At 43.9% G+C, this 21,456-nt stretch overlaps 4 protein-coding genes and 1 long non-coding RNA gene across 9 annotated transcripts in view; 2 read left to right on the top strand and 3 right to left on the bottom strand.

Moving 5' to 3' along the window:
* The window catches only part of LOC135649436 (two pore calcium channel protein 1-like), a 32,464-nt gene extending 29,411 nt beyond the window's left edge, over positions 1–3,053 (bottom strand). For 2 of the 3 annotated variants that reach the window (XM_065167781.1, XM_065167774.1), the window contains exons 1-2: positions 2,764–3,053; positions 204–347 (exon numbers count right to left, since the gene is read on the bottom strand). In XM_065167781.1, coding sequence (XP_065023853.1) covers positions 204–347; positions 2,764–2,919 — 300 coding nt within the window. In that variant the 5' untranslated portion in view covers positions 2,920–3,053. The remainder of the gene's footprint in view (positions 1–203; positions 348–2,763) is intronic. The other variant, XM_065167790.1, reaches the window with a different exon arrangement.
* A 1,700-nt stretch (positions 3,054–4,753) lies between these two features.
* On the top strand, positions 4,754–5,354 carry LOC103981505 (large ribosomal subunit protein eL27-like). The gene has a single exon (XM_009398255.3). The coding sequence runs from the start codon at positions 4,813–4,815 to the stop codon at positions 5,218–5,220; it is 408 nt and encodes a 135-aa protein (XP_009396530.2). The 5' UTR covers positions 4,754–4,812; the 3' UTR covers positions 5,221–5,354.
* Positions 5,355–7,513: 2,159 nt separating this feature from the next.
* On the bottom strand, positions 7,514–10,832 carry LOC103981506 (uncharacterized). 3 transcript variants are annotated; one of them, XM_009398258.3, is made up of 5 exons: positions 10,625–10,832; positions 9,165–9,680; positions 8,439–8,697; positions 8,288–8,365; positions 7,514–7,939 (listed from the first exon to the last, which is right to left on the bottom strand). In XM_009398258.3, exons 1-5 carry the CDS (start codon positions 10,711–10,713, stop codon positions 7,898–7,900), a joined length of 984 nt encoding a protein of 327 aa, XP_009396533.2. In that variant the 5' UTR covers positions 10,714–10,832; the 3' UTR covers positions 7,514–7,897. The 3 variants fall into 3 exon arrangements, with proteins under 3 accessions (XP_009396533.2, XP_009396531.2, XP_065023901.1); XM_009398256.3 differs by lacking the exon at positions 10,625–10,832 and adding an exon at positions 9,768–10,446; XM_065167829.1 differs by lacking the exon at positions 10,625–10,832 and adding an exon at positions 9,768–10,446 and having other exon boundaries at positions 7,514–8,002.
* Positions 10,833–13,665: 2,833 nt separating this feature from the next.
* Positions 13,666–14,184, top strand: LOC103981507 (uncharacterized). The gene is made up of 2 exons (XR_671428.3): positions 13,666–13,864; positions 13,987–14,184. It is a non-coding gene; the product is annotated as an uncharacterized LOC103981507 (long non-coding RNA).
* Positions 14,185–14,204: 20 nt separating this feature from the next.
* LOC135649473 (wax ester synthase/diacylglycerol acyltransferase 11-like) lies at positions 14,205–17,231 on the bottom strand. The gene is made up of 7 exons (XM_065167858.1): positions 16,829–17,231; positions 15,579–16,175; positions 15,435–15,501; positions 15,255–15,355; positions 14,962–15,174; positions 14,753–14,890; positions 14,205–14,674 (listed from the first exon to the last, which is right to left on the bottom strand). Exons 1-7 carry the CDS (start codon positions 17,108–17,110, stop codon positions 14,525–14,527), a joined length of 1,548 nt encoding a protein of 515 aa, XP_065023930.1. The 5' UTR covers positions 17,111–17,231; the 3' UTR covers positions 14,205–14,524.
* Positions 17,232–21,456: the final 4,225 nt, after the last annotated feature.

The following is a 21,456-nucleotide window of genomic DNA, read 5'->3' on the forward strand; positions in this document are numbered from 1 at the left end:
TATCCATCGAAATTATCAACCAAGAATAAGTAGAATATCATATTAGCGGACAATTAACTGTCAAGATTAAGCAAGGGCCTATTAGCATGCTCAAAATATCATAGATCTCACAGAAAGTTGCTATTTTTCTATGTCGTGTAGAACATCCGATCAGAACAAAACAGGAGAAAAGATTCACATGGAAGACAGAACTCACAACTAACCTCGAGAAAGTTGAGTATAATTAAGGCAAGAAGATTAAGTGACCATAGAAAATCCAAGCGAATGTAGACAAAATAGAACTTTGCAGCCTTTTCGAATCTTGTATCATTTAGAATCTCCTCGGGAAGACCAATACCATCTTCTGCCTGTAAGAGGAAAAATGTGAATACTAACAATTACGGCAGATCAAACTGCTAGTGGAAAGAACATGCATCTTACAAATAATTCCTAAAGTCAGATTTTCCCAGTATCAGAGTGGGCAAACAACTTGGTATTTGCAATAAACAGATCAACAACAATTCATAGAATAATGGTATTACAAGACAACAGAAAGAAAACTTAGTATTAACATTTCAGTGCAATTTTCAGATGATGCAGAGCCAAATTTGCTGTGACAGCACTGAAGCCAAGAAAATTGATTGCATGCGGTCCAGGGTTATAGGTTTGGGATCAAATTTAACTATGGTATCTGAAACTGGGAAGAATCCGATAGCATCAGCATAATAGGACCAACCAACAAATACTTCAAAAATAAAAGTAATAAGAGAAGAGAAAAGAAAATGGTTGAGAGAATATTATACTGATGGAGCGAAAGAAAATCACAGTTAGGGGTTTGTTTGTTTGTTTACTTGTTTATCTCCCCCTCTTCCCTCTCTTCTCCTCTTTTCAGTCCTCTTATCACTTCTTCCTCTTTTTTCTCATCTATGTTCATATTTCTTCAACTTTCAGGACTTTTGACCACAGGAGGACAACTGTAGCTAAATCAGTCAAAGATCAGCACAAAATCATCAACCTCTTATAGAAAGGATCAGCCTAATTCCAGCAAATTCTTTGGCAATCCACCGAGAAGACCAAGGGAACCGGATCACTAGACTAGACTGGACTCAGATTGGATCAATACAGACCAATCCAGAAAATGTGATATAATCTGATGCATTTCGTTGGCAACAGGGTTGAAGTTAACAGCATCTCCAACATCACTTTGTAGTATCAGAAATTGTTTAATGGTTTCAGGGAAAACATCACATACTGGGGGCATTGTGGCTCACCATTGTCAGTTAAGTAATATCTTGACAAACATTAATATTGATTTATCTTTGGTTTCACATATTTTCCTGGTATCTTGCCATCCATTTTCAGTTAAAAGATATTAGAGTGATTAAGTAAGAAACTAATGAGGGACATTCATATACATCTCAAGGAAGCTGCATGTCTTTAGTTTTGTTTTCATTTTTTCTTTTTTTCCAAGAAGCCCCATAGGCCATTCAAAGTTTGAAACCACTTGAATATGAATAAGCAGTACAATCTGAGACAATTCAGAAAGCAGAGAACTTTTTCATAATTTACATCAGTGAAAAATCTAAAACTAACCTATTTCATATTAAAACAAAAAATCTCTACAGCATGCTTCATAAGTGACGGAGCTTATTTGCAAAAATGAATATAAATATTTTAAGTATATCAAAGCTGCAAAAAAAAAAAAAGAATAAAATTGAGTAGAAGGAAAACCTTCTGATTTAGTCTTAAGCCCATTACTAGTACCTTCACAAATGAATTTGATACGGATATTCAATTTTTTTACTCTAGCCATCAGCACAACTGTTGAAGATCCATAATACGATAACAACCTTGACATCTAATGAATGTCAACATTGAATATCCAAATTGAATTTGAAGGGAATACTAGATAATTTCAATAGCTTGCAAAAGCAATGGAGACATGAGAAAAGTAAAAGGAAGAGTGTGCTGAAACTTAATCAAGAAAACACCAATTGAGCTAGTATTGATCACTCACACCGAAGCTATATTATTGAACACTGGATAATTCAGATCTAGATTGCAGCGGGAGCCCTATGCACAATTAATTAATCTAGATTTCCACAATCTAAGGTGGCAGTTTAGCTCTGCAACTCTTGCAATTTCTTGTGCTGCAAGAGCTGAAGTAAGGTATAGAGTTGTTCAAATTAATTAAGCAAACAAGCCCGCAAAGAGGGATCATCCGCCATAGAAATGAGAAAATGGACAGCTTGTGCGTGATAGGGATCAAATAACCAGTCCTCTAATTAGTGATGGCGATGCTCTGCCATCCAAATTCCAAGATAAGGGACGGCAGCTATTCAAATAGCTTTTTGAACATTCTTTGCAAGAAAGAATGATATCCAGAATTCACAACTTAACAAGTAGGATCAGATCCCCTTCTCGTTTGCATTGTCCAATCACAATATATCAAAACATTTGAGTCGAACCACCGTAATGAAATGAAAATCCCGTTGCAGCGGCTTCGACATCATCAGCGATATGACAGAAGATAATATGGGCTGGTAAATTTCAGAGAGTAAATTCCACCTCGACAGCTGATCAAAGCATCTATAGGGAACTAAGAAACCAAAATCATGGTGAAGTAGGATCTTACTAATCAATTTTGCCATGAAAAGAAATCCTATCCACTGCATCATTTGCGTGCCATTCGTTCAAGAAGATAGAAATTAAATCGACAGTTACGAGAATGCATTGAGACAGATTAAACGAGGTATGATGAAAAGGAGAGAAGGAAGGAAGAACCAGATCAACGAGAGCTGCGGCCTTCTGGTAGTTGTTTCCGTAAGTTATGGCGTCGGACCTCCGCGGAACGGACTTCCGCCTTTGGTAGGCGGCACCTCGCCATCCGCCGGCGCCGCTGCTGCTGCTGCCCTCTCCCGCGATCAAAGGGGTCTGCATCTCCCTCTTCTCCCTCTCTCTCACCAACAGTACCACAGCAAGCGGAGATCCGTCGGGACCGAGTTCGAGAAAACAGCGCCCTCGGAAAAGATGAATAGATATAGAAATTGCACCTTGCCGACGTCCAACGAAATTCCAAAGAAGCCCATCGGAAATCCGATTTCCGACTCTCTCTCACGATTCACTCCTCTCCGCAGATCCAGCCGTTCCATTTCAGCGGGACCCACCATATCGTGCCATGTACGGTGGAGATCCGAGAGTGGGAGGAGAGGAGATCCGAACGTCGTCACGTGAGGGGGACAAGGGAAGTGGGGACGTCGTGGGGCCGCACGCGGCCTCCGCCCGCGTGTCTCGAGGGGGTTTTGATGCGTTTCTGCAATTCTGCGGCGTCGGGTCGACGAGGCGATCTTAATCGGACGGCTATCGAGCTCGCGCATAGATTTAAAATGTGCGGGAGCTTGACATCCGTCCCCGTGACGTGTCCCGCTCCAAACGGACGAGGACAAGGCAACTCGATTTAATGAGATGAGATGGCCGACTTCATACCTGGCGGGGACCAAAGCACGACGCGTGCTTCACGCTCAATCCATTCGGTAATACGAATCATAAATAGGTACAGTGTTGACGTCGCGTTGGCGAACGGATCAAAATGGAAGTGATGAGCTACTGGTGTTTGACGAAATGGTAGATTGCGATGGGAATGGAGAAGACATGACGAGACATTACATTTGGATAAGACGCAGCAAATGTGTGGATGAATGTGTATGAACGACTGAGATTTCGAAGTCAATTGAAAGTGTGAGAGCGATTGGTGACTAACATATCATGCAACTTTCTACCGAATATAAAATTACACTCTCTTGGAAGGAACCACTTTGATCTTCATATAAAATATATGAAACAATTGGTGAGGGAAAAGTCAACTGCCTGCATCAGAGTATATATTATTATTGATTTTGTAGTTCCTTCGACATGGAGTGTAATCGGTAGCCTTGTTTATGGAAGACAGTAAACAAAGTTGGAAAACCTGCAATCTGCCGACAGAAGCAGTCCTGTTCACTGTATTCGGCTTGTCATTCTGCGCTAGGGTTCATCATTTGGAGTTGCTCTCTTTGGTGTTTTTCGTATGTGGACCACGCATATATATATATATATATATATATATATATATATATATATATATATATATATATATATATATATATATATATATATATATATATATCTTTTTACAACGGATTCCATATAATTGGGACATTAATTATAGATTTATCAAGTTAAATAATCAATTATCCTATCGAGTTAAAATATTATTTGTTTCTCCATTTTTGTCCTCACATTTATCATCAGTTGCATCAAAAATTATAATGTTTCATTGGCATCGTTCCCGATAATGCTCCTTCAAAACTTAAATTAATATGGGTTTCAAATAATTTGATTATATTTAAAAAAAATTATATCATATAACGCATCCGAGGAGTCTCTTTATAATAAACTTTGAATATTATTATTTTTATAATAGGATTGGTTATAAAGAAAAGATGCATCTCTTTTGGAGTTAATTGTGAACCTGAGATATAGTAAGGTGAGAAACACATGTAAACATGATTAGCTTGAAGCATCCGACACATCCATCGAAATAATTCATAGAATTAATTTTCACCTCCATAAAAGATGATTCTTCTTTTGACGACATGATTACAATATTCTAAAAGGATATAATTCTCCTGAGCCCGGCCCATAGCGTCAGACCGATGGTCCACTCGACCGTTCGATTAAACCCGGTCCAACCGCGCCCCAAACCCTAAGCGACTACCAACCATATAACAGTGGCCTCGCTAGGGTTTCCATTCCCAGGAGTTGAGGGAGGCGGCGAGGAGGAAGGAAGAGAAGATGGTGAAGTTTCTGAAGCCGAACAAGGCGGTGATCATCCTGCAGGGGCGGTTCGCCGGGCGAAAGGCGGTGATCGTGCGGGCCTTCGACGACGGCACGCGAGAGCGGCCCTACGGCCACTGCCTGGTGGCCGGCATCGCCAAGTACCCGAAGAAAGTTATCCGCAAGGACTCAGCGAAGAAGACGGCCAAGAAGTCGCGGGTGAAGTCGTTCCTGAAGCTGGTGAACTACAGCCACATCATGCCCACCCGCTACACCCTCGACGTCGACCTCAAGGATGTCGTCACCATCGACTCCCTCCAGTCCCGCGACAAGAAGGTCACCGCTTGCAAGGAGACCAAAGCTCGCCTTGAGGAGCGCTTCAAGACCGGCAAGAATAGATGGTTCTTCACTAAGCTCAGGTTCTAATCTATAGAAGCCTTCGCTATTTAGTTCCATCGGTAATGCCGCTAATGTTACTGCAATTTTCCCCATCAAATGTGAGACAGTTGTGGACCTGCTGAGACTCTATATTCTAGTATTTCGATTTTGATGGCACTTCATTTATCGTTGATTAGTATCATGATTTATCATAAGATGGATGTGTCGGATGCTTCAAGCTAATCATGTTTACATGTGTTTCTCACCTTTGCGTGATCATGCTGCAGTAACTCTGAAATCTTGTAATGCTTGTCTGTGATGATGTTGTGTTAGGCTAATTTGATATACGGAAGGTGTAGTTTTGATCTCTGTTACCTGTTAGTATCTATGAGGGTTTCAGAATTTAAGTACACCTGCAATTTTCTAATTGTTTTTTGGAATTCACATGGAATTTCTACTGAAACATGTCAGCTTAGAAATTCCTGTTGGATTTAGTAATCTTATGGATGATGGCTTAAAAATTCCATGACAAACATAAGATATGCACAAAATTTTCTAATCTGACACAAAACAGATTGGAATCTAGCAAAATATATGTTGGGACTTGGAAAAATGCAGCCTGATCCAAAATGGAAATTCCTGTTAGAACTTGGTTCCCCGCTTAGAACCCTGGGAGTTGTATGTGATTTGTCGTCTTCTCTCCCCTGCCAAATGGGACCTTATGCATTTCGGGTCTTCAAAGGTAGACCTTGGTATTGTGATTTGTGTCTGAAACTTTTTTGTTGCTACAAAAGGATCCTTCTGCTTAGGGGTCAATTAGCAAATACGCTTCCGATATTGTGTTTTAGAGCTTTTTATGATAGGTTATATAATGTCAATACTTGATTTATGTGACATGTAGTCGCTCTTATATACTTTTTTTTTTGTGAAATCATGCACAAAATTCTTGAAAAGAATATGATTTTGATATAATATTCTCATTTGTGGTTGAATTCCCTCTTATTTTGTTCTTTGATTTGTTGTGGAAATATGCTTGGAAAGAAATATGATTTTGATATAATTTTTTCCTATCCGATGTTGTTGTTAACCCTTGTACCATATAGTATCATTGGTTGGGTTTCTATATAAGCTTTTAAATAGCGGGGGTGGGTAAGGGATGTGTGTGTGGGATAACTTTGTTGAACCTGAATCATTGTCTAAAAATGCTTAACCTGAAAGTTTAGTATTACATCTACTAGATTCTTGTAAACCAATCTTAGTCTTAGTTTACTTTCGATAAGATGTGAGCTCTACTTGCTTGATGTTCTGGTCTAACCTAGTGATGATTTCATGTCGAGATGTACCCTTTGACCCTGTCCGTGGAGTCCCTCACAATGCCCTAATACTAGATCGGTTTTGATATCAATTGTTGTCACAACCTAATTGTTGTCACAACCTGACACGATGAGATAATTGGTTTATTAAGAACTTGAATTATTGACTCAAAATATTTAAACTGAAGTTAACAATAATACACCTTTTAGATTTTTATAAATCAAATCTTAGTCGAGACTCACTTTTGATGTACTAAATGGGGTGTAAAAGTGTGGCTGAAAGTTCTAAGTCAAATAAATACTATGTTCAACCTCTAGTAACAATGTTAGCAGGTTGGCAAAATCAAATGTTGCTTGCAACTGAAATTTGGTTACAATTGGCTCAGTATATTGTTTGATTAATTTGGCTTGGGAACTCCATGCTGAATGTGTAATTTACTGTAAACCCTTGAGTGGAATAATAGGTTTCTAGTGCTGTGTTATGGTCCTTTTGATGAGCAAGCATGGTAGTAGATTATTGGCGTCTAACTATAGGTCCACCCTGACGAAACCGTTTGATTTGGATTAGCTAATCTTGGTTATAAAGAACCTGGCTTTTTTATGTGACATTCATACTAGTGAGGGACAGATGGTATGTGGCTTGCACGGTCATGTTGAAGGCACAAGCAAGAGAAACTATATGTTGCCATATGAAGGGCGCACATACTATTTTTTTGTTTCTTCTGTGGTGGAGACTAGATAATGGTTTATTGAGGCTGTCCATTTGTCTGGTTATCTATGGTTTAGTAATGCTTTATTGGCGTCTAACTATAGGTCCGGCTGTGCTCGAGATCTTTTTTCTTTTTTATGTTGATAGCGGTAGGGGTTTAGACTCGTATTGGGAAACTCTTCTTGAAACCTAGTAACCGAGCAGAGGGGTAGATAAAAGAGTAATGGTTAGCAATTCTTGCTTGATTTAGGATACGCGATGCCTCCTAGCATATTCTGTTGTCGATTGTTTTGGTAGGAAAATCTACATTCGAAATGCATGAAGCTCAAACCAATAGTGTGTTTAATTCCGAATACGAATTACAACCATCTTCTCCCAAAATTAATTGCGGTGTCACGAAAAACCCATCTATGCCACATTTGGTTGCGCAACTTGGTTCACCGGTTAGGATATGCCAGTGAGTTGAGTTGGGGGGAATCAAGCATTCGAGGGGCTTATTGGATCTCCTGAAGAATTCATCTATGTTGCAGTCTCCTAGTCTGAGAGGCTATCACCCCCCTGGGCGGCGGGGCCCCCATACACCCGCTTTCGGAAAGAAACCAAACCAAAACACTTTGAGATTGTGCAAAGGGAGTAAGGACAACACGAGAGCCAAAGAAGCACAACTTCGGATCAACACGGCTTGTTCCGCTTCCCGCAGCCTTCACTCGGAATCGCTCTCCATTCCCTTCAACCCCCTTTGCTTCTGTAAACAGGAGCCCATTTTGTAGTCGTGAGATCACCCACCCAAAGAGAGGGAAAAAGAAGACTACTCGACACCATTACCCAATCCACCACCACCACCACAGAGAAAAAGGAAAAAGAAAAAAAAAAAAAAAGTATTGTTAGAATACAGCAGCTCTAACTTGATTTCATCAGGTGTCTTTCATGATCTACTACCAGCTAAGCTTTGCTTTCTTTAAGAGAGTGATATAATGCAACATCGAAAAAGGCCTATTTGATTCTCTCTTCCGTCACTATTTCTAACATGAAAAAGTACGAGTAATAATGTAGAATGTCAATTAAAATAGGAAAAGTAAGTTCGAAAGAATACCTTTCTCACACGCATCTTTTCCTTTACTTCATACCTTCCCCTCGTCAAGTCCGACAGCCACATCCCCGGAAAGCAATACTGCACCCACCCACCCAACAATTACACCACGGTAGAATAACTTAAGATGAATAGGACTCGTCGTCGTTTGTACCTGGAGAGACCTGTCGATGTTCTTGGCCCGTTTCTTGGGCCTCTGGGGAAGCTTCGTCCCCTTCATCGCCAAGAAGTCGTCCTCTTTCTCCTTCCTGGAGAGGGAGACGTAGATCCGCGGCCACATGAAACGGTCCAGACTCGGCTTCTCCGTCGCGGCGCCGACGGCGGCTTCCGCATCCAGACTCGCCTTCGCCGGTGGGTCTTGCGGCAAGCGCTTTTCGGATCGTGGTGCACCTCCCGATCGCTCCTCCACGGCCCTGGTCATTGCAAGTTGCAAGAAGATGAAGGAAACCAAAAAAGAGGGATCTTGACAGCAGAGGGAGGTGGGTAGGTGCGGCGAACAAAACTGGTGGTGGAGGGGTCTTTTACTTTGATGCCCACTTCAGATAAGAAAGAATAGGAAAGAGAGGCTTTGCTGATCTTGACCGCAGAAAGGAGGTTGAACACAAAACCAGAAAAAGGAGAGGGTACTTGTCACAGAAAGCTCATGGACGACAACCAAGAACACAAATCCAAATGGAAGAAATCAGTGGCTATTCTCTCGTCAGTAAACGTAGGGTGGAAGATGAGGAATGGCAGCGGAGGGATGAAAAAGAAAGCTTTTCTTTTACTGTGTCCCCACCAACACATCACGCAGTTCTGATGCGCAAGAGCGACAAGGAAACGCTGCGTGAAACCTTGAAGAAGAAGAAGAAGAAGAAGGATATGGGGGGGTCTCGCTTACCGGCTGTTGGCAAGAGATGCCGTTGCAGCACGGACGGGCGTGGACGGCCTGAGGTAACCCACTTTGGAGTACGGCCCACAGGGCGGTGGCATAGCCGCCGCCGCCGCCGCCGCCGCTGCCGCTGCACGGCCCTCCGTTCTCGGTCCCCGCGACCGCTTCTTGTGCCCCCACCGGAGGAGAACGTCGCCGCCTCCGCCGTGGCCTACCCCGTCGATGTGGTGGTGGTTCTCAGCTGTCGCTGGTCCGGCGGAGGTGAATGGAAATAACGAGCCTGAAGTGAGGAGCGGTCCGGCGTCAGACTGCGCCTGGTAGGAGATGTGCGGCAAATGGTGGTCTCTCGTCGGTGACGGGTTGGCCGACCAGGAGGCGGATCCCGACCTCGAGGATTTGGCTTCCGAGGGGGAATGGTTTGCGATTCTGCCAGCTTCATCGGCGTCGTCTTCCTTGGAGGTTCTCAAGCTGTGCTTCTTGCCATTGCCGAGGGGAAGGACATCCGGGCTGCTTACTCTCTGGTACCTGAGATGCAGAAAGACGAAGAGGTTAAGGGATGCAATTTAAACCCAATACATCAACAAACCTTAAAGATCTACGCTGGTAACATACAACTCCCATAGGTAGCATGAGAAGAAGACGACGATCGTCCACAGGGAGAAGGAAACCAAGTATAGATCCGTCGATTGCAAATCTGTTGAAAGCAAAAGAGTTGGTTCTTTTTCGCTCAAATCAATGGAGGAGTCGATTGATTCCTTGAGAAAATACTTGCAACACATCCTTCGAACTCGATTGAGAACAGAAGCGGGGGAAAACGAAGACTAATCTACAAGGCACATCTTCTCTTACAAACTGCAGACGTTACACTGAAGATGTTTCCTTGACTGAATATAAGAAGAGAAGAGCAGCGCGACATGAAGCAGCAGATGACGGTGCTCGCAGTTTCTAGGCAGCGCAACAAGTGAAAAGCACGGAACCAACTCAAATCCAAAGAAAGAAGCAAACTCGTGCCATTTCTCTGCGAAAGACAACCAGAACACTAAAACCGCGCTACATCGATCAGAAACCACAAAAATCTACAATGAGACGGGCCGACTCATCCAAACAGCGCAAAAACAAACAAAAGAGGAAGAAAAGGTGGAACATTTGGCGATCCATAATGAAAACCTCGCGGTTCTTCGACCGCAAAGCCCACTACGGGCTATGAGAGCGCCCTAAGAACCAGAAGAGGACATCGGAGGTCCGACAAAATATACATGGAAAGCAAAACCCCACCCCCCATTTGGAGAAACGCTCCCCCACATCCATGGCATCCGCCTCCGACCGAACATCTAGTTAATCACAAGGCAGAAGATGACATCGGTCCCAAGCAACAAGGCCTCCGAAGAACAAGAGCAAAGAAGCTTGCCAGTTGGGACCCATCAGACGAACACGGAAGCTGAGGGATGCAGACAGAGATCGCAGCGAACCTCATCATGTCTGACGCCGAACGAGATTCACAGAGCAGCTTCGCTTCAATTCGTCCGACAGATGGCATAGGGGTCTCGGAGAGGCGCATCGATGGCGGCGTCCTTCAACAGAAACGCGGTTCTACTTCAATCTTTCGGCCTCCGAACAGAGCGAGAGGTACGGCGCCTGGAAGACGTGAAGAGGCGGACGAGACAGAAATGTAGCGGTTTGCAGGAGAGGAAGAGATTTAGAAGAGGGGGAACGGAATTGGGTTAAGGAAAGAACGGCTCCATCCAACATTATATTACCGAAATACCCCTACCTCTAAAATTTAACGCCCCGATGCAAGGGGGGTTATCTTTGTGCATGAGGAAAGCAAACAGGGGTGGTTGTTAGTAACTTAGTATAATAAAGGAAAATATAAATAAATTCACATCTTATACGTGAATTCGTTATGAATCACACATGAATCGATGTATGGGGGGTGGGCATCATGCCAATTTTTTCCGTGGATTACAAGGAGTGCTCCAAAACCTAAAATGGCCTTATTATCCTATTTCATTATTTTTTTTGTTTGATAGTAAATAATTGAGCTAGTCGAATATTATTTAAAAAATATTATTATTAAGTTATTCTTGATTATTCGAGCTAAAAGCTTATTCAGAACCGATCGTGATCTTTTTTTCTCGATCTTGGTTTGTTACCAATTTGTTCGACTCTGAGAGTGTTAAACTTTATAAAAATTAGGTCTAGAGAGTTCCAACAAATGTCTCTCGGATGCCTAATGTAGTTTAGGATTTGAATGATTCATAATGAACTTTAAAGTTATATTCAAGTGTATGGATAACACACGTAAAAAGATTTTATAATAGGCTTTCGGAAGCATTACTCCCGTAATCGACGTTAGTTATGAGGGTCAATTATGTGTTTATCTTAACTTTGATTATGATCATGTTGTGTTAAGTCTAGTGATACAATAATGGTTTAGTCAATTTGGTAACATGATATCGACCTATTGTTTTACATAGCTCTGAGGTATCGAGCGTGTATCAATTATATAGTACTAAAGTGTCGAACGCATATTGATCGTGTTACACAAATGTGTCAAGCACATATTGATTGCATGGTGTTGGGGTGTCTATTATATACTATGCTAAAGTGTTTATTCATAGAGAATTTATCAATAATTAACATGTGATCGTCATGTAAGACCCATGTCATCCTCCTATGTATACAAAGTATCATAACATAAAAGCACTAACTTTTTTTTTCATCCATTATGACAAAGAAGAGAAATGCAAACTCCCTTCTCTACCTTTGTAACACAATCTTAAACCCTTTTCTTCTCAGATAAGACAATCATAAATTTTCTTTTCATCTTTTAAAAGTATAAAAATATATCCTAAATAAGAAGAAAGGTATCTCCCACCCGACGATGGTTAAGTATAATACTCTAACCCACATTTAGAAATTTTAATTTACTAACTTGAGCATCGAAGGAATCAGGTCATAATGCCCCACCCGGCTTTGGTCTTTATGCATGTGACAACCCAAGGAGTATAATACTTTTGCTTTGTTTCATAGCCACTTTGGATTCTCTCGTAGTCATCTTAGATTTACTTCGTATCTACTTTAGACCCTTCTTAGAGCATAGTCATCTTGGATTCATCTTAGATCCACATCGGATCTACTTTAAACACCTCAAAGTCACCTCAAATGTACAGTCCTTGAGCATCATAGATATCTTGAACATTTCTGAGTACTAAATCATATCGAGTTGATCGTCAACATCAATGATATTTTTCCTGACAATTCTTATATCAAATATAAATCAGATTTTATTGTTTAGTAAAATATATGTAAAATTGGTCTTATTAATATCTAAACAATAATATATTTCTTATTTAGATTACGAGAATGCGGCGATGGTTAAGTGGTAGGACGAAACCGATACGTGTACCTATTTGCACGCGCCACGAGGAAATGAGATCACATCAACCTTTAGTAGCATCGACTTAAATCGAGAATGATGACCCAATGAGCCATTCTATCTCCGTATACGTCAACTTACGTTGACCTAACTCTCGAATCCATGCGGTGTCCTCATATTAAGAACTCCGGATGTGTGCGGGAAGCCACAGGGTTTGCTCGCCTGCCGTCTGAAGTCAAGGGGGCAAACCCGACTCTCTGCTGATGCAAGTCGAACTCCCAGGAGTAGCCCCTCTGCAGTCTGCTGCCGATGACGGAGCCGTCGTCGGTTAGGTTCGTCTCTCGGATCGTCATGCACTTGCGCCCCTCTCCGTCTTCGTAGAACAGGTTCTCCGCGCTCGCCGCAAGCTGCGCTCCGCCCTTGAGCTCGATCACCAGTTCCGGAATCCGCAGAGGCGACGCATCCAAGCACACGTCCGAGCTCGTAATGGTTGCGTTCTCAGACGAACGGAAGATACGAGAAGACTCAGTTGCAGATGAAGAGAAGCGGACTTTGCGATCTTGGAATCCGAGAGTTACGAGGGAAGAAATCTTACAGAAGGGTTTACTGTGTGTTAATCTTTAGGTGGAGTATGGAAATATCATGAGTTGGTCACCGTCGGGGGCATGAACTAAGTTGCGGTTACACTGACATAAGAGAGGTATGATACGAGATAATGGAGACGTTAATCGCGTATAGGGTTCTAATTTAACTAAAATCTCCGTCCATTAATTACTCGATAAGTGTATACGCTTGGATTATATTCGACATCCGCCTTCTTTGAAACACCATTGCGTCGCGTCGCGTCGCGCTCGCGGGGATTTTTTATAGTCGTGACTCGCGGCTGTGGCGGCGTGCGCTCGCATCGGTTGGTTGCTGAGTCAGCTGACCATGGTCGAAGCTTACCCAACCGTCACCACCGACGAGATTGGGCCCCACGCCGTTAGCATCCGTTTCCTCGAGTGTAAGCGATGACGCACTCCGGTGGAGTAACCTTAGAGGCGATTATTACGCAGATAGAAAAGACCGACACGGAATGGACCCCCACCATCATCCTGGTTCATAAAACCACCGCCACAACAAACGCGCCCCATCCGTAGCCCAATCAGTGTCGAGGTTTTGCCGCTGCTGCTCTTCTTCGGCGAATCTGCGAGCGGCCGAAGAGAGAGAAAAAGTTCGCCGAGATGTTCGAGCTGTTCGTCCTTGGGTGCACCGGCGTGGTGGTCTTCCTACACGGCGCCAACTTTTTCTTCCGCGCCCTGTCCCACCGTCTCACCGCCCGTCCTCTCAGGTTCCCCCTTTCTCTCTCCCCTGTCTCTGCGTTACGCTACTTTTCGATCGATGAAATTTGCCGCGTTTGTAACGAGTCCTCTCGGTGATCGTATGTATGCCTGCCATGTTTTCTGGTCTCAGCTTCTTGGGAGTCGGGTGGTGGTAGGGCTTCGGTCGCGGAAGAATCCGTGGTGATTCCTCCTCCATGCGCCACACGACTCATGATCTGAGTCTGTCCATGAATTAATCGACGAAGGCGAAGCATGTAATCATTGTAGAAAGACTCTGACCAACTATAATTTGGTGTCTTTATCGTGAATGGAGATCTACTATTCTACAGTTAAAAGGATTCGTGATCATCCAATCAAATGGTTAAGATGAGATATCAAAGCAGGTTGTGAGTTCTCACAGATGAGTAATTTGGGATTCGATCGACTATTCCCAAGCCAAAACTAGCATTTGTTTCCTTGTGCTCCGTCTGCTAGCAGAAGGGGAGACAGGGGAACACTAGGCTAATAGATTGACCGGGACGAGAGCCTAAGGAAAGAGGAGTTGCTTCGAGTCCCCTGTTTTAGTATATAGACGAAGAAGGAAAAGGACATGAGAGAGTAAAAAACTATGTTCTACTGTGAATCATCATTTAGTAGAAGACTACTACTAAGGAGCACATCTTGCCGTCCTATGGTTTTGTTGGAATGGCTTCCTTGATGAGCTTGAGGGACTCGGCAACGTCATCCAGGAGCTGGTGAGCATCAGGTATCACCTTGTCGTCAACTGTCACAACCATCTTCATCATGTTCATGTAACTTTGGAAATGAACCGTAAGGGCCTGTTAAAATGATTCACTTAGAAGAGGAAGAAGAAGAAGACGACCTGTTGAGGAGCATACTGTTGATGATACACTTACTTGTGGATGTCCATATACGCTGGGAGCAAGGTAGACAATGGGATGATCATAAAATGCCACTTCTTCCACCGGCCCGATCATATTTGAGAACGACAACGTCGTGTTGGAGAGCACTCTGTGGCACAATGCAGCTCCCGCCTGGTATGTTCACAGGCACATTAACCATGAGAAGACACTCGAGTTGAAGCTTTGAAACGAGTAGCTCCTACCTTAATGCCCAAGCATTTGACGATGAGCTCTCCACTTTTATAGGTGAAGATGGCTTCCAAGGAATTCTTCTTCCGACCTGCAATCTCCTTCCCTTTGCGAATGTAATCCATGGGGTCTTTGTACTTGAAGATTGAAAAGGGTAGGATGATGTAACCGATGTAGTTCCCCCATTTGGTTCCACTGTGTCTTCCCTCCATCAGTTCCGCCAAAGCCTGCTTAGAAACAGGGAACCTCGTCAAGTCCCAAAGAAGACGAAGGTGATTTCGAATCTTAAGATGAGAGAAATGTATACATGGACTCCTGGACTCGGTCTAATGTTAACGAGCAGAGTTGACCGGAGTCGGATGTTCGACGGGAGTTGCGTCTTCTTGCCGTGCTCATCCACGTTCTGACCTAAGAATTAGAAACCGGAGAAGATCTCAGATGGTGAAGGATGGTTGTGTTGCCGACTTACAGACAAGTGCTTGCTTACCGTATCTCCTGCTTAGGTAACGAGACAAGCCCGCGGAGGTGACGCCCACCAGTACATCGTTCACCGTCTGTAACACGATCAAGCATCAGTAGGTGTTGCACGGATGTGTCGTAAATGAAGGGAAAGAAGGAGAGAAGGGCCTACGCAGTGCATGGCGTTCTTGACGTCCTTGATGTCGTCCAGGCTGACGGTGCGGTGCACGATCCGCTTGGGATGGTACTCCACGCCCTTGGGTCCGGTGAGCGGCGTGGTAGTGTCCTTGGAGAAGGCCGACGTAGCCGTGAAGCGGAGGACGTCGAGGAGCGTGTTCCAGGCGAGGATCAGAAAGGCCCAGAGCCACAAGAGGAGCGTGAAAGCACCGCCGGCGTGGAGCTTGCGGGACACGAGCGGGCGCCGGGACTGGTGAGGGATGGTGGGGAGGGAGTGGGGGTCGGATGCCTTGCGGGTGCAGGCGAGGAGGAGCGACATGAGTGAGGTGCCGTCGCCGAGGGAGTGGTGGACGCGGAGGACGGCGACGGCGGCGGCTTCGGAGGTGGGGAAGTTGAGGACGTGGAGGTCCCAGAGGGGGCGAGAGCGGTCCAAGGGGGCGCTGGTGAGGGAGGCGACGTAGTCCTCCACGACCTGGTCCGGGGAAGCGGCGGCGCGGCGTTGGTCCTCCAGGGCCGGGATCACGATGTGGTTCTCCACCACCACCTTGGTCCGCACCCATCTTGGCTCCGCCCCTCCACTCTCCTCCAAAACCTGACACCAACTGAGATTCTGAGATGCCCGACAGAAAGAAAGAAAGATGGAAAAATACTTTTTACCACGACTAAAAATAAGCAACTAATTAATGAGTTTCTCAAGTATAGGAAGGAATTTTTGTTCATTAACAGAAAAAATAAGCTGCGACAAACACTAAGCTAGAAAATGATAGCCTGTTCAGTAAGGCAAAAGTCAGGAACAGCTAGCTAGCTAGCTAGCTACATGGGATCGCCTCCGCCAACAATCTCATCGTTTCCATAAATGAACCATAAATGAACGGTACCATTCGCTACGGTCAATGCTTAACATAACGCCAGCTGGATAATCCAACGATTCGATCATCAAACCCGATACAGATTTTTTGTTTTATCAAGTAGGACAAGTCACATGAATGACGATAAATCGAAGATGAAAAACATGATCCCTATTAGCCGAATCATCGGAGACGAGAGCAGCATGGCTCCAACACCGAAATTAATTCCATTATAATAGATAGCAAAGATAATTTCTATGATCCACGCAATTGGCGTTACCGCGGATTCAGATTAGCTGTTTCAGGTTCAAACAAATACATCCCACCAAAAAACCGTGCTCCCAAGGAATCTCCGTCACAGGAGGAGGAAAAGGGATCGAGGCGACCGTGCGCTTACCGGGACGCTGGAGAAGCGGGGGTGGCGGACCAGCGTGGCCGCCAAGCCGGACCTGATGACGTCGACGTCAGCGGGCTTCCCCAACCCCATGATCGCCACGATGCAGCAGTCGAAGCCCGGCTGGTGGAACAGCTGCGCCGCAGGGCTCAGCGGCTCCTCCTCCTCCTCCTCCACCGCCCTCGCTTTTCCTGCTACGGTCTCCTCCTCTGCAGCTCCACTCGCGGCGCTCCTTCTCCCGATCCTTATCGGGAGCGGCCTTTTCCTGGGCGTCGCCCCGTCCATCGATTCCGAAGCTTGGAGGCTTACGCACGCGAGTGGAGACGGGGGAATTGGGGATACGATGGAAACGAGGCGTCCACCGACTCCACTGCTGGTGTATTGTCCCCGAGGCGTTCAGAGACGAGAATGCCCCCGGATGGGGTCCCGCTTCTCCTACCTCTTATTATTACCCTCCGTCCCGACCTTTTACTTTGAGGGAGAGATACTGGTCTCGAAATCGGGTCCCGCTTGGGGCTACAAACTTCCACCAGTAGTTATGGTGCGTTCGTTTTAATGGTCCCAAAGGACACAGCATCAGATAAGGTCGTGCATCTCCTCCCAACACACACGACTCTTCTTCGCGTCTATCGGTGATTTGTCGTAAGGAGGCTAATCGGTGAGGTTAGGTTACCGTCATACGAACATCCACTAAATCTGAAAGAACTTTAATTAGCATGGAATCTGACAGCAAATCGAGAACGAGGGATGCCAATTCATCGATTGGCAAATCCATGGGATTTGATAAGTGAGATTATTTTGAGGTTTCGAAAAGATTCCCGGTCGATTCGAGTTATTTATGGGTCTCGCAGTTCCCGTCCATTATGGAGTTTCCATGTATTCGGGCGTTGTTATCGTCCATATATTTTTTTTATAATAATAATAATAATAATGATAAAATCTTTTAACAAAGAGACTACAATTTTGGATTGTGAAGACAATTTGTCATGTACCTATCAATCCATCTCCGTAGAGATGGGAAATTAGGCTACGCAAGCTAGTAGAGTCTCAGAGCAAACTAGTATCAGTTCAATTTTGACTTTCTTTTGGGGCTGTAGTCCAAATTGGATTTGTCCTTTTAAATTAATCATGTAATATAAATTATGTGCATTCGTGGGATAAGTAAACCATAAGGACCATAAATGTCATCTAATGGTAGTGATTTGAGTTTATTCTTATTCCGAAGGAAGCAACATTCCATAGCAAAAAAAGAGAACTCACGAATCAGTTCATATTCCTAACCGGGAAACAGCTCGTGAGACGTGCCTAAGATGACATGGCATTTATGATGAACGTGTCTCCCCACTGTTGACATGCCTTGACAAAGTAAAGTGTGCCATGTACCCGACGTGGCCTTCACGGCCAACATATCCCCTCACACTCCACGTGGGATAATCGAACAAAACCTGCAACACACCTAAAATGAGCTTCACAGGGAACATATCTCCCCTAGCTTGATTGATGCTTCTCCAGGCAACACATGTGACAGATTTTTTATAATCTTTATAGCTAATATATATTTAGGTGGTCTAACTAGACAAAGGGTGCATTGTCAATGCATCTTTTTACACTTAATGTGTCATAATCCGTCATCGTGGTTCCTCGCGCTTAATGCATCTTATTTGGGCAAAGGGTGTAAGGCATGTGATGTACTTATTGTAACATTTGTGATCGTCATGTCACGTGTGCTCACATTCTATGCACCCCGTGCGAGTAGATGGATCGCTTGACATATCGAACACAACCTTAGTGGTCGATGTGTTTCCTTATTATTAACATATTCTTATGAGATAATTCATTATATATGTGACGTGCCCAAAACAACCTTTATGGCTAACATGGCCTTCACACAACTTTCTTAGCCAACATGTCTTCTCATCCTATTTAGCTTTCGTGAGTAATACATTTCTTAGTGCTCTATACAATTTATATGTCTTTCGTGATCAATATGTCTTATTATGCTTGATGCATTCTAATTAGACATAGCATATAATATGCGCGATATAGCCTTAACGATCAATAAGCTTCCTCATGCTTAATGCACCATACTTATGATCAATGTATCACATTACTTTTGAGATGTTCTAATGGACACTATAATGTGACCCGCACAACTGAGCCATCTTTGACGTCAACACATCAACCTCATGTATGAAATTTTAGGGTAATCCTTAACTAGTCTTTATTATAAATATAACCGTTGAGATCTTATAATATACATTCCACTCGAACAAAAAGTATATTATCCGAAAACGAAGTGGGGAATTGATAACACAAATGTTATGTATGTATGCAAAATTCAACACATGGTGCACAGTTAACTAAATAAACGACATCAACATGAGTTCGAGGAGCAAATATTTTTTAAAAATATTCCTTAGTGCAAGAATATTTTCTCACTGCTCTATAAATAGGAGCTTTACGGGTATGAATTTGGTGCCAAAAAAAAACTTTAATTTAATATCTTGCATACAACTTTAAATTTGCTTGAGCATCCAAGAGATCGTACTAGATATATCCTGATACTAGTTTTATAGGTGACATTTGTCACGTAAAGGACTTAATCTAAGAGAATTATCATAAAAGAGCATCTATATCCTTAAGGATTTATTTTTAAGAATGCAACAACATTTAGGAAGTAAGTAGCCTCAATCAACTTGACTCCATGACATTTAATTTTGATACTAACAATCATATAAAGTGATTTAAAAAAATCGATTTATTTTATGACATTATACATTTTTATTAATTGACATCACAAAAAAATTGATGATATTATATTATGGAGCTTACTATTTAGAGCCCCATTTTTATTATTTATAACAAAGATGAGTCTAACCCATTCCTCACGTTTGTTTAAACGATTTAATATTTTTAGGTTACATATACATTTTGTAGTAGCTTAAAGATCGTCATCTTTAGGTCAATATTATTGACTCAGAAGAGTTTATATTTTAGACCTTATTAAAGTATCCATAGTATTATCTTATGGGCATTTATAAAATATTCACAATATGATATTTTTTGGGATAATTTAAAAATATTCTTAATATATCATCTTTTGGGTAATTATAAGATAATCAAATGTTCGAATTGATATTTTCGATCTTAACGTTCAGAAGTATAATATTAACTATTTTTTCATTCAAGTGTGTGTTATTAGAAATTAATTATATAGATATTCAACCCATAATGTTTGTTATATTTGTAAGTTTATTTATTATGTAATAGATTAGAAGATATTCTTTTCTCGATCAATTATATTAACTCATAAAATATCTTGTTTTGGACTTTTGTAAACTACATAGAGTATTATCATCTGAGCATTCATAAGATACTCTAAATATGATGTTTACTGTGATGATTTAAAAAAATCTAGAATATATTATCTTTTGAGCGATAATGAGTTCATAAGTCAAAGGAAGAACTCGGGGAGGACGCGCACGGGGGGTCTCTATTCACGCTTGAGATACAAGATCAATACATTACGGCGGAGGCCTAGATGGCCAGGAGGTGGGAGGAGCACAAAAGGGTCAGGCCGGAGCCACCCCGGGGGCAACAACCGAGAGCCGGCAAAGCCCATCGGTGCCCTTCCTGCAAAGCACGTCGCATGAGGCAGGCTAAACGTCACGCCGCCATAAATGAGGCCTGACATGGCAGCCAAAGGGCGCGCAGAGCGAATGTCAAGGCACAGTCTTCTCGATTTCGACTCCCGAGAGCCGGCGACTCTACACAAGAGATCATCCCCTAGGCCCCCGTGCAGACGAAGATGTACTTGGCCACCCGCGTTCACAGATCACCGCATAACAGACTGCTGCTCCGAGCAACTGCTCGACCGCAGTCTACCCGAGTCCACCTCTGCATGGCCAGCCCGCTTGAGCCGTGTCCCTCGGTCGTAGTCTGCTTGAGTCCACCTCTGCACGGCCTGCCCGCCTAAGCCGCGCCCCTCGACCGTAGTCTGCCCGAGTCCACCTCTGCGCGGCTTGCCCGCCTAAGCCGTGTCCCTCGATCGTAGTCTGCCCGAGTCCACCTCTGCGCGGCCTGAGCAATGCCCCTCGGCCGTAATCTGCCCGAGTCCACCTCTGCGCGGCCTGCCCGCCTGAGCTGTGTCCCTCGGCCGTAGTCTGCCCGAGTCCACCTCTGCCCGGCCTACCCGCTTGAGCTGTGTCCCTTGGTCATAGTCTACCCGAGTCCACCTCTGCGTGACCTGCTCACCTGAGCTGTGCCCCTCGGCCGCAGTCTACCCGAGTCCACCTCTACACGGCCTACCCGCCTGAGCCGTGCCCCTCGACAGCAGTCTGCCCGAGTCCACCTCTGCGTGGCTTGCCCACTTGAGTCGTGTCCCTCGGCCGTAGTCTACCCGAGTCCACCTCTACGAGGCCTGCCCACTTGAGCAGTGTCCCTTGGCCATAGTCTTCTGAGCCCACCTCTACGCGGCCTGACCGCCTAAGCTGTGCTCCTCGGCCACGAACTGCCCGAGTCCAGCTCTGCGCAACCTGCCTGCCTGAGTCGCATACCTCGGTCGCAATTTACATGATCCCTACACCTCGGCGCCACCTGCTCGCCCGAGTCTTCTGCCTTGCTCAAGTCAT

The sequence above is a fragment of the Musa acuminata genome, chromosome BXJ1-4, assembly GCF_036884655.1.
Source record: "Musa acuminata AAA Group cultivar baxijiao chromosome BXJ1-4, Cavendish_Baxijiao_AAA, whole genome shotgun sequence".
In the NCBI taxonomy this organism is placed as follows: Eukaryota; Viridiplantae; Streptophyta; class Magnoliopsida; order Zingiberales; family Musaceae; genus Musa; species Musa acuminata.

Excerpts from the sequence above, each read along its gene's own strand:
- LOC103981505 (XM_009398255.3), top strand. The coding sequence starts at position 4,813 with ATGGTGAAGTTTCTGAAGCCGAACAAGGCGGTGATCATCCTGCAGGGG.
- LOC103981506 (XM_009398256.3), bottom strand. The coding sequence starts at position 9,934 with ATGTGTTGCAAGTATTTTCTCAAGGAATCAATCGACTCCTCCATTGAT. Across the intron at positions 8,698-9,164 it reads GCATCTCTTGCCAACAGCCG|GGCCGTGGAGGAGCGATCGG; the intron begins GTAAGCGAGACC and ends TGCAATGACCAG. Across the intron at positions 7,940-8,287 it reads AAAAGATGCGTGTGAGAAAG|AAGCAAAGGGGGTTGAAGGG; the intron begins GTATTCTTTCGA and ends TCCTGTTTACAG.
- LOC135649473 (XM_065167858.1), bottom strand. The coding sequence starts at position 17,110 with ATGGACGGGGCGACGCCCAGGAAAAGGCCGCTCCCGATAAGGATCGGG. Across the intron at positions 16,176-16,828 it reads CCCGCTTCTCCAGCGTCCCG|GTTTTGGAGGAGAGTGGAGG; the intron begins GTAAGCGCACGG and ends AGTTGGTGTCAG. Across the intron at positions 15,502-15,578 it reads TCAAGAACGCCATGCACTGC|ACGGTGAACGATGTACTGGT; the intron begins GTAGGCCCTTCT and ends ATCGTGTTACAG.